At 44.1% G+C, this 16345-nt stretch overlaps 1 protein-coding gene across 2 annotated transcripts in view; it reads left to right on the top strand.

The window, feature by feature from the left end:
* The window catches only part of Jhy (junctional cadherin complex regulator), a 72452-nt gene that overhangs the window by 16002 nt on the left and 40105 nt on the right, over window positions 1-16345 (top strand). For both annotated transcript variants that reach the window (XM_087905540.1, XM_087905539.1), the window contains exon 3: window positions 6180-6699. In XM_087905540.1, coding sequence (XP_087761666.1) covers window positions 6180-6699 — 520 coding nt within the window. The remainder of the gene's footprint in view (window positions 1-6179; window positions 6700-16345) is intronic.

The raw sequence follows: 16345 nt of genomic DNA, 5'->3' as shown, positions 1-16345 counted from the left end.
AAGCCTTTCCCTAACGGGATTCAGCAGAATCCTGATCAAGACTACTGTAACAACCCGGCATTTCTTGTGCCAGTGTAGCCCTCCTTCTGCGCAAGCGGCGTCTCAGTAGAAGTGAGGAGCTAGGGTTTCACGCCAAGAGCACTAGCACTCTAGTGCCCTTTAGATAACTTATCTTCCCTTTATTCACAGGTTCACCTTGAATTAAAATTGGTCCTAGCAATAACCTGACTCAAATGCCTGGTTATAGCAGTCACAAATCTGTTGTTGAAGCACAGTCTAGTGGGGCATGTCTTTAATCCCAGCCTTTGGGAGGCAGAGGCAAGTGGATCTCTGTGAGTTCAAAGTCAGTCTGGTCGGCATAATGAACACTAGGATAAGAACCAGGGCTATGTGGAGAGGCCCTGTCACAAACCAAACAAAACAGTAACAAAAGAACACAAATGTGTTGTTGAGAAAAAAAAAGGGGGGGTTGGGTCAAATTTATCTAAATAATGTAATTGCTGTAAACAAAGTTCACTACATAACAATTAACCCCTTCACTTGAGTGTGTTCTATAGACAGGTTTTACCTTCAATTCATTAAGCTATTATTTTTCTATTAAAACGTTTAATTATTTAAGTAAAATAAATGACTCCATTAAACAGAAAATTGTGGGTTACAAATGATCTCCACAAAGTATATCTGTGGAAACACTTTACTTCATATCTGCAAAAGTGACTTTTTAATCTTTTGGATTTGTTTTATTTCCTTATTTTATTTTATTTCCTTATTATTCTTTATAATAGTATAAAATAATATTCTTTATTATTTTATTTCCTTAAAAGCCATGGATAAGAAGAGCGAGATGAGGCAGGATTTAGGGGCCGTCAGAGACAGCCGTGTTTGTGGTTCCTTTAGAAAGCAGCACAAACTCTACCCTGAAACAAAAACTGAATTTGCTGCTCGTGTGCATAAAAGATTTAATGGCATATAAATTGGGAATAATTATTCTGTTTCAAAGGATTAAATAAAACCTAAATCAGTATTAATATGTGCGGTTTCAATCTAACTGCCTGCTTAGCATAAAGTGGCAAATAAGTGACAGCTAACCGACGAGGGCTTTGCTTTTATTCCACTCAACAGGCAAAATGGCCAGTTATTGAATATTTTATTGTGAGTGCAAAGGATGTTAATTGAAGTAGAAACATGCTCTAATTTTAGTAATTTTTTGATTGAATACAAACTGAGTATGAGGCTCTTCATTAAATGGAGATTTGATTTTATTTTGTTTGAAGTTATCACAGCACGGACTCAAACATAGTCCATTAAAGGCAGCAAAACCCCACTGAACGCATGAGAGATGCTCCCCCGCCCTCGCCCAACTCCTTCTCCTCTCTGCGTCTATTTCTAACCCGAGCCTCTGAAGAGGAGCCCCGACATCTGTTGTCTGAAGGGTAACAAAGGAGTTGAGTTCTCATTGTCTATGTGACCTTCCTGTCGGATGAGGAGGGGAAGAGGAGCCTGTTTTGTGTGCGGATGATTGTCCGCGAAAGAGCACTTCACACTCATTTTGTCCCTGTGTGTTGACCCAGGCTGCAAAACACAATCGGGCTTCTTAGCAGGCGAGCTCGGGACAATGGGGTCCTTTAGTATCATGTTCTGTTTCAACAATTCGATTTATTTCTGGGAAGCATTGCAGGTTCTCATGCACATGATTTTGAAAAAAAATAAACACATAAAAACATAAAGCCCCCCATCAGTTTCACCGTGCCTTCCATTTGAAAGGGCGAAGGGGATGTTTGGAGACAGCAATTGCCGGTGTAGATGGCACTGAGCTTTCATGGGAACCATGGTTGTTTTGGTTTTGGTTCTGTATAATCCACACTTTTCCTGGTGCTTCCCTTCTGACAGTTGATTCAGAAACAAGTCTCTCAGCAACCCAGTCTCTTCTCGTTTGTACTTAGCCCCTTCCATATTGTCTAGTTTCTGCTTAAAACATGGAGCTCTGTACGTATGATGATCTTCCAAGTTGCCATTTCTTTAAAAAAAAAAAAAAAGGCAATCTGTTAGGGCCTCCAAGTTATGGGTTTTCTGGAAGGTACAGAAAAATTTAATTCTCTTACTTGTATCTCCCTTACCAAGTTTTAGTGGTTGTTAAAATATTTTGTCATGTGGATTCACTGATATTTCTTAAACCCATTTCCTAAATTATGGTTCAGACATTTCCCACAGAACCTAAGTTTTGACTAAAAATCCAATTTTAATGGGTGTTATGTCTTTCAGGCCACTAGGACACCATTTAGAGCCTCGTGCCCTTCAAATATCTTAATCCCTTGGGGAGACAATGATCCCTTGAGCTCCATCAGCAGGAAGTGTAGTCCAACAACTGTGCTATGTCCTGGAGACTGAGTGGAGCTGGCAGTGAGCAAAACCCAGAGAGAGCTCATTGCTGCGCTCTCTGGGCTGCTGTTCGCTCCCTCCTTACTCTGTGCCTGCACAGAAGTTACACAAACACTCACAAAGTGATGAGTGGCGCCAGAAGTTAAGGGCAAGCGATTCTGTTCTAGAGCTGGCTCCTTGCACACTCCACTGTAGCGTCTCCCGGAACCGGAAGACGCTACGTCACTGCGCAGGGAAAGAAGGCAGCATGTACGCAGCTGGCTGGCTGCCATCACTGTTTGATGCCAGTTCAGTGCTGTGAGCAATCGGAGTGCTCCAGTGTTTCCCATGTCATCACAAGGTGAAAAGAGGCGAATACATTCCCTTCACATATCGAATGCCTCTGTGTTATCTTTCCGTGACCATGACGAGGTGCTAGAAATAGACACCTTGAAAGGAGGCGCCATCTCTGGACTCATACTTTCACGGCTCTTGACCCTGCTTCCTTAGGCCTGTGCCAATATCGAGGCAGGAGCACCTGTGAGGGAAGGCCTATTCACCCCGTGGATTCCAAGAAGCAAAGAGAAAGCAAAGTTCTAGCAGCCCAAAGGGCGCAGCTCCAGTGACTTAGCGTCCCCATGAGGCTCCATCTTCTGAAGGTTCAACCACTTCTCAGTACGTCACAAGCTGGAGACCAAACCGTCCACACATGGGCCTCTCTGGTGCATTTAAAACCCTAACTATAGCAACTGCCTTTGCAAAAAAAAATAAAAAATAAAAAATAAAAAATAAATAAATAAATAAAAAAAAAAACCGTTACCCGGTATCTTAGGCTCACAGGATAGCAAGATTGGAGTGGATTTGTAGATATTATTGAACAATTGAATATGGATCGCCATTGACTCTAGATGATTATAAGCCATCATGTGGGTCCTAGGAACCGAACCCCAGGTCCTCTGTAAGAGCCACAGAGTCATCATCCCTCCAGCCCAGTGATGCCCCATTTGATCACCAAGAAGACTGTTCAAAACTATCTTCAAAAGAGTGTGTGTGTGAGGCTGACCTGAAGCTCATCCCTTTGCTGTCCCTAATAAGCTACTAGTCTTCTGTCTGTAATTAAGCACTAAGAAAGATAATTTAGCAAAGCTCAAATTCTTCCAGAGTTATGAGGTCCCTGCACATCCGACCTCTAGCTAACCTTGAGCTCGAGCCTTGGCCTTCCTCCCCTCTCCCTCCCCTTCTGTGCAGAGCGTCTGTTCTCAAAAAGCAACACTGTTCTGTCCCCTCCACGCCTCTTCCCGCTGTTCTCTCAGCCTGGTACTCATTTCCTCAGCCTTAGGGGGAGGCCATGGCTTCCTGCAGAGAGTTCTCCCCAACCTCTTGAGAAGCAGGCATGGTCCCTCCTGAGTCCAGGTGACCCCGTGGTCACCAGCAGAGCAGGCGTCACTCTGCAGTGTTCATTGCTGGTTTTCTTTGTTTCCCCAATACTGTGCCACTTAGTCACGTGTCTCCCAGCCTAGTGGGTGCTCAGGAAACACTTGTCAAATCCAGCAGTGAGCTAATGAATAACAGAATAAAGTTAGATCCAGTTTTTCCTTCCCGTTAAACCACGGATGTGGAAATACAGCTCTTGTTTCTTTAAAGTTGTATTTGCTTGAAGATAATAATTGAGCCGTCTTCGCCATATAAACAGCTGCAATTGAACCTTAGGTCACTCAGTGTGAGATAAACCCTAAAATCATCCACTAATTTGCCCCAGTGCAAGAAGCATCTTAATGTTAAGATTTTAATTATGTTATTACTTTTTAAAAATAAATATCAACTGCTGTATTTGTGTTGGGTATTTATGGAGAGCCAGTTATTTATTCTAGAGGCGGTTAGCTTAGAGGTCCTAGAACACTGCCTGTACTAAGGCAGAGATTAGGAAAGGAAGGCCTACCACTGTCCCTGCTGCCCAGGACCTTAGCTCGACGAGAACACCATCACAGTGAGCAGTTAATGAGCGTGTGCAGAGCACTTTAAGATAACAGCTTCCTGGCAGTCTTTAGTCAGCCTTGAGAAGTGGAAGAAATACAACCTCATTTGAGACAAACCCCCTTCGAAAATGAAAGGCCAAAGGCCCAGTGGCCAAATACATGAGTTTTTAGGGCAGACAGCCTGTAGGAGGGACCGACCCGTCTTGGCCCTGACAGGCCATCTTGTGGTGTCACTGTGGGAGAACTCATTTCCTGAGAGACGGACCATTCTCCCTGTGCAGTTTTGCTGGAGAAGAGCCCACCTAGGAAAAGGAGATGCTGCCTGCATCCACAGGTTTCCCACCTTCTTAGGACAGCTGAAAAACTCGCAATGACAACTTAGTAAAGCTGACGAGTGTCTGCTTCTTGTCCAGTATTTGCTTTACATCGAATCAAAGAGTTCTAGGTCCACATTAAGATGGGGAAATTAGCATTATAGAGACCATTAGTTTGTTTACCCAGCATAAAATTCTGTCCTCTGTAAACGGGAATATCAAATAGCATAAAAAGCTGAGTGATTTACATTTTCTTTTTGATTAGAGGATTGCATCCACTGTCCTCAGCAAGGAAAAAAATCTCTCCCATTTAGCTTCTGAAGATCAAAGAGGCCATTAAATATGCCATATTACCAGCTTTCTTTATTTTTTTTTTCTTTTTCAGTTAAGACTAGAGGACTACTTTACAAATTGAGACTCTCACAGGCAGAAGGGAAGACTTTATTTGGGGTCTAGTTTACTTCCTTCAGACAGGACCACGTGCTTAACCTTAATTACGAGAGACTGTCCTAGAACTTGAGGCTCAGGCTGACCTGTCCTCTGAGGTTTGTGTGTGTGGCCCTAACAGCCAAGATACTCTAAGTCAGTCTGAGTCTAAGCCTGGTGGATTTTTCTGGTGGAACATTTGGTAAAAATCTATGGATAAGAGGAAGGGAAAACCACAATTCCTGGAAAGAAAGATGAGTCTGTGTAGACATTCAATTGAGATAAAAACCTGGCTTTCCTCCTGAGGTGAGAAATTCAAGGCGATACTAGGTACTAGAGAGAAATATCCAAATGTGCATATAACCAGCTAAGGTGTAAATTGTTGAGTTTCTCTTTCTTTCTTTCTTCCTTCCTTCCTTCTTTCCTTCCTTCTTTCCTTCCTTCCTTCCTTCCTTCCTTCCTTTCTTTCTTTTTTTCCTCCCTCCAGCCCCCTCTATTCTTCCATTTTTTTTTTTGAGACAGAGTTTCACATATCCCAGCTTGACCTTCAATCCGCCTTTTAGCCAAGGATGACCTTGAACTTCTGATTCTCCCACCGCCTCCATCTTTCAGTGCTGGGACTACCAGGGTGCTCCGCCATGCCTAATGCTGGGGACAGACTGAACTACGAGCCCACTGGCCAGTGTGAACTGTACTTCTATCATCATCGTGATGCCTGAGTAATAGGACTCTGAACCGTAGAGACATGCTGCCTTAAAGCTGCAGATGTTTCATTTGCGTCTGCTTTCCTGCTTTTAGAATTTAGGTGGTGTCCATTTTTGCGACAGATTTCAATGAACTTGGGTAATTAGACCTCTTCTGTGGTTCTAATTTGAGTCTTAGAGGCACCTTCACCATCCAGATAGCAAAAGGGAAGTTAGAGGACAGAAACCGAGGTTGAGTTTGAATAAAAATGATAAAGTAAATAGAATGAGTGAGTTCATTTATTTATTATTTTGTGAACTTTATAATGGGCCTTTCTCAGTTGGGGACTGTCCCGTTAGGGCAAACCCCTGGGGGATTCACCATAATTAAGGACATCTTGTTTCTTTTCTGCTTTCGACAGCCAGCGTCACGTAGAAGACAAATATTCAGACCTCCGATATGATCCCAATTGGAAGGATAAGAGAGAGGAGGTGCAGCCATTGGCTATGGAAGCCTTGCCAGGGTCTGCGGACAGCTCTTCAGAAAGCCTGCCTCTGGCTCCGCTCTACCCTTCCAGGGAGCCATCAATGGGACTCTCCGCAGGGAACAGCAAAGGGAAGAGGAGTCCTCAGAGCGAAGCCTCCTTGCTTGGAAGCGAGTTCCTAAGCCCAAACTATGAGTGTGGCACCCATCGAAACGAGTCCCTTTCAGAACTAAGTGACAGTGACCAGGAGGAGAAGTCCAGCAACCTCTCCCGGTACCTAAAAAGCTCAAGTTCACACAACGAAGTTTTCCTGCCGGGATCACGGGGGCCCCGGAGAAGGAAGTCCAAACAATATTTTGTGGAAAAAAACAAGCTGACTTTGGGATTACCGACTCCTAAACCAGACTCTTACCTTCAACTTCATAATAAAAGAAGAGGGGAGACCCGCCTTGAACAGGTGCGTAGCCCCTGCTGAAGCATCCCTTCTAAGTTGCCCCAGGATTTGCGTTTGTTTGAAATGGCAGGATGTCTCTTCCTTCTGGGCAAGGATGCCATAGTAACCACTTGCCTTGGTAAAGTAATTGCTTCCATACTAGTGCATGCTGCCCCTCCCCGCTGCTGCCACTTCCTCTGCTGCTGCCTTCTCCCTCCTCCTGCCTCCTGTTCTTTTCCTTCCTCTTTTCTTCTCTCTCTCTCTCTCTCTCTCTCTCTCTCTCTCTCTCTCTCTCTCTCTCTCTCTCTCTGTGTGTGTGTGTGTGTGTGTGTGTGTGTGGTGTATGGGTGTAGGTGTACATATGTATGTATGTGGTTCTGGGTGAGGTTAGCTTGTGGAAATTACTTCTTCTACCTTGTGGATCCCAAGGACCCACCTCAGGTCACCAGGGTTGGTGGTAAGTGTCTTTACCAGCTGTACCACCTTGTTAGCCCCGCTGCTCCTTGTAGAATGAATGTTATAACTCTTTAAGTTCTTAAGAGCAAAATAAAACACGCCTGCGGTTTACAGTGCTATAAATGCTACAATTCAAAGATATATATAATGTCTCCATTCAAAGACCCATGAAATTCTTTTAAATGTTTACTTAAAACATTGTTTTGCCTGTGTGTATGACTGTACCCCATGTATGTGTCTTGGAATTTGTTTCTTCTGTGTGTTCCAGTGGATGAAGTGCAGGGATGAGCGTTTAATTCCCTGTGTTGTTTGTCTTTGGCCTCACCTGCCAAAGGGCCCCAGCAGGTTGGAAGTCACACAACACATTCACCCCCAGAACCAGAGCTTGAGGAGAAAGTGACTCTACACCCAGGTTCTGTGTAGGTACTGGGTGCTGGGGACTAGGTGCTGAGCCAGAGTTGGGTGGGGATTGTTGTGAAGCCGAGCACATCGTGGGAGATTTTTCTTTTTAACTATTCAAATGACTCTGTATCTTGCCAGTTCCCAATTTTAATCACGGCACTGTCCCTCAGTGTCCTGTATAAGAATGATATACATTCCTGTCTTATACAGTCCTGTATAAGAATGATAATGGCTTAGACCCTCCATGTGTAAAATTAGAAAAATAATGAGTGCCCTCTTTTCCTCATCTGATCATTTTGAGGATAAGTTAGTTCCCAAATGATGTGCCTGTTGGAAGCCAGGCACAGTGGTGCACGCATGTAGACTCATCATTCAGGACACTGAGGCTGGAGGATGACAAGTATAAGGCTTGCCTGGACTATCTAGCAAGACCTTGTCTGAAACACACAGAAACACCTTCACATACCACACAAGAAGAAGAGAAAGAAATACTGTTTATTACAAGTAAATGCAATAAGGACCCTTTCAGCTCATCTCCTGAATATTGCTCCATATACTATAGACTCAAGTAAAGAGCTTGGCTGATCAGCAATCAACACTCCTGTGGAGAACAGCTTGGAATTCATGACCTACGAGGGTGGAGCTCCTTCCAAGGATTAGGAGTATGTGACGTCTTTGCCTTTGTAACTAACAATAAAACACAGCAATGGGTACAGAACATTCAACTGAATTATCAAAACAGCCAAACTTAATTAGTTCTCAACATATGTTTACAGTTTTAAATGCAAACATGCTTTCTGTTTCAGAAAACAAGTGAAATTTCTAATTTCACTTGATTGCTTACTTAAAAATATAAATGAATTCAAGAGTTAAAACGACTTTTGCTGGTCATCTCTCCCAGCCTAGGATGATACTTTTCACTGTTGTATTGCTTTCCATTTTGAGTCAGTGTCTTGCTGAAGGAGAACACAAGTAAATTAATCCCTCACTAACTCAGAATTAAGTATAATAAGGGGTTCTTTATTTAAGGGGAACTCACAGATCACAGTCCTCTGCCAAAATGGGGAACAGGAGCCAAATCCAGCTATCCAGGTGAGAGAAGAGAGAGAACTGACATCCAAGCACTCCCTTTTTGGTACAACCTGGTCCAGCCTCTCAGAGGCCATTGGCTGCAGAGGTTCCCCATAACCTCCCCCTTTCGTCTAAATAAGAGAGTTCCAAACCCAGTACAAAACTATATACAATAAGAACAGATATCAAGTATAAAATTAGAATTACAACCAGCATAAACAATGTTAAGCAAGAAACACATGTTTCAATGATTATTTTATCCTAAGAAATCTAAGTCTTGTATTAGAAATGGCGTAAGTCATAAGAGGAAAGTAACTACGACTCTCTAACCTTCAACCCATCGAAGACCTGAGAAGGGAGATAATGTTACTTGAGTCGGCAGGAAGTACAACCAAGCAGCTTCCAAATGTCCAGTAAATGACAGAGAAAACTGTTCAAATATGTCAAATGTTTTATTAAAGTTAAACCATCAAAAACACCAGGAAAAAACATAAGCAGTTCCTCTTAAGACTCAGAAATATTTAAAAATCTAGATATCCTAGAGATTAATAATTTGGTTTTGTGAATATTTAAAAACATCTATCAGAGGAAACTATAAACAACATTAAATATGAGAACCAAACTAGGAAAAAATATCCCTAATTTATACCACAGGTAAAACTCTATCTCTAGCACATGTAGAGATTCTCCTCTGTGTCAATAATAGGGAGACAAAAGTCACTGCAGAAACATACAAAAAGGCTAGGATAGGCAAGTCCCAGAGAAGTTAACAGAGGTGGCTACTGAGCACGTGTGGACAGACTCAGGATCTGTCACTGTAAGAGAGGAGCAAATTAATATGACATTGAAATGCATTGCCACCTATAACCTGTTGATGAAAATGTACAGTAATGCCAGGAAGAGAAGAAATCGGCATAACCAGAATAAAGGGCAGTTTGCATCTGTGTAAAACACAATTACACTCCCGGAGAAGCTAGAGCATAATGCCTAAGAGCAGCCACGTTGCTGAGCTCTGCCCCATGCTGGCTGTGCGACCTTGTGCAGGCTATTAAACCTCTTTGTGCCTCCTGTACAAAGGAGATAATAACAGTCTTTTCCTCGTAGGGTTGTTGAGAATATCAAATGAGCAGGCTGCTGTACAGCACGGGCTTTGGTTAGAGCCTGAGTCACAGGCAGCGCAGCATACGATTTCGTAATTAATATTTTCGTTTGGCCCGGCATACTCCACTCCTAGGAATGTGTTCAAGATAGGTGTGTGCACTCTTGAAAACGCGACTGTGCAGGATGATTCATTCCAGCCTTGTTTGTGATATCAAAAGATCAGAAAGCACCCAAATAGCCGTCATTTTGGAGGGGCTAGGAAGGAAGTTACGGTAGGGCACACTGTGGCTGTTTCATTCTGAAACGCTTTGGTCAACTTAACAGGATTCAGCAGGAAGAGAAAATCAAAAAATAAAACATGCAGATATAGTTTTTTTTTAAAAAAAAAAAAAAGAGGAGGAATAAAAATACATGTCAAGTTGTAATCTCTGCACATGGGGAAGTTGAGGCAGGAAGACTATAGATGTTAAGTCTAGACTGGGCTATATAGTAAGACACTGGAACACCACATTGATGACTAATTCAAAGGAGTGGGGGGCGATTGGCATAGCTTTCCACCTTGTGCTATTTTATGCCTGTGGGTTTTTTTTTTCTCTCAACATTTGTTTTGAGGCAGAATCTCACAACCTAGCCCTCGCTGACCTGGAACTCATAGAGATCCACCTGTCTCTGCCTCTGGAGTACTGGAATAGACACCACCGCACCCGGCTGTGTTTATTGGTTTTGAAACATACTTATATATAAAATCATTATTATAACTTTTTAAAAACTAAATAAAAAATAGCAACAAATGTGAATCAGGGTAGGCTGGGGCTATGGACCAGTTGGTAAAGTGCTTGCTTAGCTTGCACACGACCCTGGCACCATATCGACCAAGCATGATCGCACACACGTGCTATCCATCCTAGCACATGGAAGGTGGAGGCAGACGAATCGAATTCAAGGTCGTCATTGGCTACATGGCATCCCATGTCAACCTGGGAAGCCTATGATCCTAAACTAAAAAAGGGGGGGAAGGGGAGGGTCATTTGCAGTATCAACTCTGTAATAATTCTGACTGAGGTCTCTCCTTGTAGTGGCATACAGTCACCTAAGTTGCTTTTTGGTTGTTGTTGCCTGCATGCAATTCAGAATGAAGCCATTGGCCTTGACTTCAGTATCCCCATAGAACTGGTGGTTACACATTACTGCGCACTTCTTTCCTTTCTTTTCTGGTGTTTTGACACGGGGTTTCTCTATCACGAAGCCCTGGCTGCTCTGGAACTCGCTCTGTAGACCAGGCTGGCCTCGAACTCAGAGATGCCCCTGCTGAGTGTTGGGATTAAAGGCGTCTGCACACACACTTTGAATAAGGCTTTAAGCACATGGGTGTGATGCCAGGAACTGATGTGAAAAGCAGCGCACACTAGAGGGCACTTGAGCATCACCGTCTGGCCGCCACTCTGCTGGTGACCACTGGCATTTGTTCGACTCATTAGCATCCGAGTCAAATTGATGACCTGCCACTAAAGGAAACTGTTCTGAAATGAGCTGCCCTTCTATCTTGATCGCAACAGACTCTGAAGACGAAGGGGAGGTCTAGCCTGAGTTCAGGAGAGCTGTAAGTGCCTTGTCAGTGTGATTTGGCCCTTTCCTACTAATATCTTGAAAAGAAATTACAGGCATTTCACAATTATAAATACAGAAGGGTTATTCCATTGTCTGCAGTCCTCAGAAACATGTAAAGGCACAAACAGAAGCCACTGCCCAGGTCTGTGGACCAGCAGTAGGCCAATCAGTCAGCAAGTCTTCACTCAGCACAACCATGCCCTAGGTTCTCCTCTCCGTACTAGGCAAGCAGTAGAAAATAAGACACAGAGAATGCCCGTCTGTCCAGGAGCCTGTTTTCCACCCATGTGTCACAGACAAGAAACAAGTGCTTTTGCACAGAAAGCTGAACAAGCTGTATTTACTGTAGAACCATCATTTGAGCTGACCCCTGAAGGGATGGATGAAGGACAAGCAGATCAGAGATCTGGAAAGAGTGTTGGCTCTCCTGCCTTGGCAGTAGCACCCTTGCATGAGGAAAAGGACGATATAGGGGAGGAAAGAGAAGTAGAATATTGGTTGTGAAGTCAGAGAACCATGGGTCTAGGTATAGTGTTTGCAAGCTGTTCAAACAAGTGGCCCCTCGAACCCTTATCATGCTTATACATGGGGTCAAGTTCTGTGTTGGCACGCTGTTTGAGTAATTTATACATACAGCAGACCAGCAATAAAGGGGGCTATTAGAGCTGGGGATAATTCAGTCAGCAAGCACAAGAAGCCAAGTTTGACCCTCAGAACCCCGGTATGTGGCAGGGGAACTGATAGTAGTGTGTGCTGGGAGATAGGTCCCTGGAGCTCATTGGCCACTCAGCTTAGCTTAATCGGTGACCTCCAAGTCACTGAGAGACCCTGTCTTTAAAAAAAAAAATTTAAAAAGTAGATGATGTCTGAGAAAGGACACACCCAAGATAATTTATTCAAACCTGCACACACATGTGCACAAATGTGTATACATGCATGCATGTGTATACTTGTGTATACATGTGTGTACATTCCTTTTGCCATGTGAAAAGAAAGGAAACCACTTAGGGGATAAGCCCTTCTAAATGGTCTCCTCCTATCCCCAGCGACAGTGCCCAGAAGTAAGGAGATAGACCCTCAGATGGCACAAGGACACGATAGGACATGCCTGGTGTGCCTGAGGATGATGCGACGTCGTTGTAGACAATCCACAGAGGAGATTCATCTGAGTCAGAACTGTTGCTGCTGGGAATAGTCTAACAAATGCCTGAGAGAAAATCAGTCTGGGGGAAAGAAGGTTTGTATGGAACCAAGGTTCCTGTCATCATGGTAGGTTAGGAGGCTGTGGCAGAGCAGAGAAGCTCACTTTACGCTGTCCCCCCAACCATTTATTCCATCCAGACAACTGGCCTTGAGATAAGACACCCATACTCAGGGCAAGTGCGTGACACTTAGTTGATTCTCTCCTGAATGTCCCTAGTCAATCAAACTCTGCCCGTGCATTACAGAACGCTGCCATTTGTATTGCATTTATTTAAGTGTTTGTTTGTTCCTTAGACATGTGCGTGCCACTGCATCATGTGGAGGTCGGAGAACAACTTGTGGGACTTGATTCTCTCCCTCTACCATGTGGGTCCCAGGATAAGAACTCATCTTGTCAAGCTTGGTCACAACCCCCTTACCCCTGAGCCATCCCACTAGCCTGTGAACCTTGTGACCTTATATCCACCTAACAGCACTTTCTTCAATAATCGCTTTGAATACCTGAACTTTGGACTTAAAATAAGGACCTTATGAATAACTTTGGATTGTGTGCACAGTATTTAATGCTTTAATTTTAAATTATAATTTTGTGCCATAATTTTTTCAGCACTTCCCCTCCTCAAACCTGACCTCTCCAGAGGTCTGCTTGGCTACAGTTCTGGTTATTTCCCTATTATATTTTTGGTTGGTTGGTTGGTTTGGTTTTAGTCTAACTGTATAGCCCTGTTGGCCTCGAACTCAGAGATCCACCTGCCTCAGCTTCCCAAGTTCTGGGATTTAAGGTGTGCATCACTGCTGATGGCCACTATAATCTTGAAAACAAAATTCAGACTCTTAGGGTATGAAAAGCCCTTGCTGACCTGGGGCCTCCTGTCCCTTGGTCTCTTTGTTTCCCATCCTCCCCTACCCCCAGCTGCACCTAGTGTGCCAGTCATCCGCTAGTTTCACTGCCCCAGACGTCTCCTTGTTCCCTGTTCACAGACTACTCTTTCCTGGTGCCTGTGCTTGGGAAAGCTTGCCTTGCTTTGTAGACTCCACCCAGATTCTCTGCCTGTGAAGTCACCTGAATACCAACACTCCCTCTTCCTGCCTCACACCTGAACATCTGTCATGGTACCCAGAGAGCTGTATTGCACCATTTTCTGTCCGTGTGTGTACATGTGTGTATATTCATGACTGTGGGCTCCTCAAGGTCATGGACCAATTAAGCCCTGGCATATAGAAAGCAGTAACAAAATATTTGTGTTTTGAGACAGGGTTTCTCTGTGATAACAGTCCTGCCTGTCCTGGAACTTGCTTTGTAGCTCAGGCTGGCCTCAAATTCACAGATTCGCCTGTCTCTGCCTCCCAAGTGCTAGAATTAAAGGCCTAAGTCACCACCACCCTGGGAAGAAATGTAATTTTTAAATACTTTCTCTTTTGTCCAAAATTTGGGAGAAAGGTGGGGAGAGAAAGAGAGAAGGTAGGTGTCTATTGAGTTAAACGATGTAATTTGAAATCAAATTAATTTGGGGCTCTATTATTTTGCTGCAATTATTGTTTCGTTTTGTGTTTTTGCACATGTATGTAGATACAATCATGTGCATAATGGAGTGCATAATGCGGAGATCAAGGGACAACTTTCACGAGCCGGTTCTCTCCTACTGTTGATTCTGAGGCTAGAACTCAGGTCATCAGGCTTGGCAGGAAGTCCCTGTACCTGCTGAGCCATCCTGCTGCCCCACGCTCCTTTACCTTTAGAGCCATTTGTTGTTGCCTTTGGCAAATCACAAAAGCATGCTGGGCTTTATTTTCCGGAAGTGAGGCTGCAAATGTTTGCTTTCTGGGACTGGGGCAGAGTGTTTACTAGAGTGTACAAAGCTCAGGTTGATGCCGGATGTCGTATAAACCCAGCATGGGGTACACACTTGTCTTCCTAGCACTTGGGAGGCAGAAGCCATCAAGAGTTCAAGGCCGTCCACAGACACACTGAGATCTCGTGTCTAGCCTGGCCTACATGAGACCTTATCTCGAAAGTACAAAGGTTTGCTCTCTTCTGCAGATTCAGGAATGTTGGAACGTTCAAGTGACGTTCTATATGTGGAAGCTCTAAACGTCACGTAGGCCTGGTGGTGTACTTAGTACTGAATGCTTGGTTTGCGTTTAGTTGTCTAGTGATGAGGCCACTCTATCCAATGACGACTTGCTCTCCTTCTCCACGGCCGTGAGTTAAGAGAAGCTTCGAGCTGTCTGTCGGATTTAGTTTCATCTTACTTACATCATGATCATCTTTCTATACGTGTATTTGGTTGGAAACACTGACTCCTCTCTTACAGAATGTTCCAGTCTAGTTCTGCTTCTGAGATCTGGCGCCATAGCTCTTGCAGAAATTACTCTTCTACCCAGCTGGGACTCCAGGGCTGCTCATTGATTGACCAATAGATTTTCTTATTTTGTCCTACACCAACACAAGAGCACTTACTTATGACTACGTAATTCCAATTGAACTGTATAGTTTTTCCGATATGAGCCGTTTCCGAGGCACCCTTCTGGTGGGCACCACTCAGCACTGTTAGAGCGACACTTCATTAATCCACGGGACTCAAGAGGGACCCATCCAGAGGAAAACTTCCCACCTAGCTTATCCACACCCTGCTGAAAACTAGAGGTTGAACACAATTAGTCATTTTTAAGGATTAGTCTCTTCTAAGGATTCAAAAAGGTGCCCATTGCTTTGGATAATTCTGTGCTGTCTTACACAGGGCATATTGCACCAACTCGACTCAAAGTCAGAAGCCATGTGAATGACATTTTTGTCTTTTGTGTCAAATGACCCAAGCTGCCCTGAATCTGTGGTCATGTCATGCTACTGCCTGTGTTACCTGTGTGCCTCCTCCTGACATCTTAGGGAACCGGGCGGGGGGGGGGAGGGGGGGGACGTAAACAGCTAGGACTCAGTGGAAAATGGTCCATGGACTGAGAATCACCGATCCTGAGCCCCAAGTCCAAAACTTCTCAGCCACCATCAAGGGGCTGTGAGTAAAAATTCTCTACCCGTTCTCTTATGGTGGAAGAGGATAAAAGAGGAAAGAAGGGAGGGGGAGGGGATGAGGGAGCTAGAGATGGGCTGTGGAAGAGACACAGTCATAGGAACAGGGAGAGATAAATGAGTATCAGAAGCTTTGTCATAGTGGGGGTAAGTCCCAATTTAAACTAGGTTTACAGCAGTGTCTCTGTGAGGATATGGAAGCCATAAGGAGGTAAATTTCACAAATATTCGGGGAAGATGATTCCTGGGAGAGGGAATAACAATGAGAAGCTCGGGGGCTGAAGGGCTAGCAGCCCTGGGGCACAGTGAACAAGAGTGGGATGGAAGATGAGGCCCTAGTTTCCACCCCGTTTTATTGGCAGTTGTCTGCCTGGATTTGATAGAAAATACAAACCTGTCTGGATAATTAAGTAGATTTAACTGTCCATTGACATCCGTGGTGGACTCTTCTCAGACACTGAAATCTAATAAACGGTTTGGTGTTTGTGTGAACCCTACGCACAGCCTCATGTGGGCTCTCAGCTGTGGCTTACGTTGTCACCTCACAGTATGTCGATAGCTGTTGCGCCGCATTATTCTAGGACTGATGGGCTTGAGTCTACACGTGCTCACTGCTGGTGCGGTTTTTAAAAATGCGTAACATATGGCCAGTTGGATACTTGTTTGGTTTTGGTTTTGGTTGTTGTTTGGTTTGGGTTTTTTTCTTTGTGGTACTGGGGATTGAACTCAGGACCTCGTGCATGCTAGGGAAGCGCTCTATGACGGAGCCATTCCCTAGGTCCTGGCTGAACCCGCAGATAT

The sequence above is a fragment of the Myodes glareolus genome, chromosome 4 (assembly GCF_982192425.1).
Source record: "Myodes glareolus chromosome 4, mMyoGla1.1, whole genome shotgun sequence".
Taxonomy (NCBI): Eukaryota; Metazoa; Chordata; class Mammalia; order Rodentia; family Cricetidae; genus Myodes; species Myodes glareolus.
This window is presented reverse-complemented; position numbering and strand designations above follow the sequence as displayed.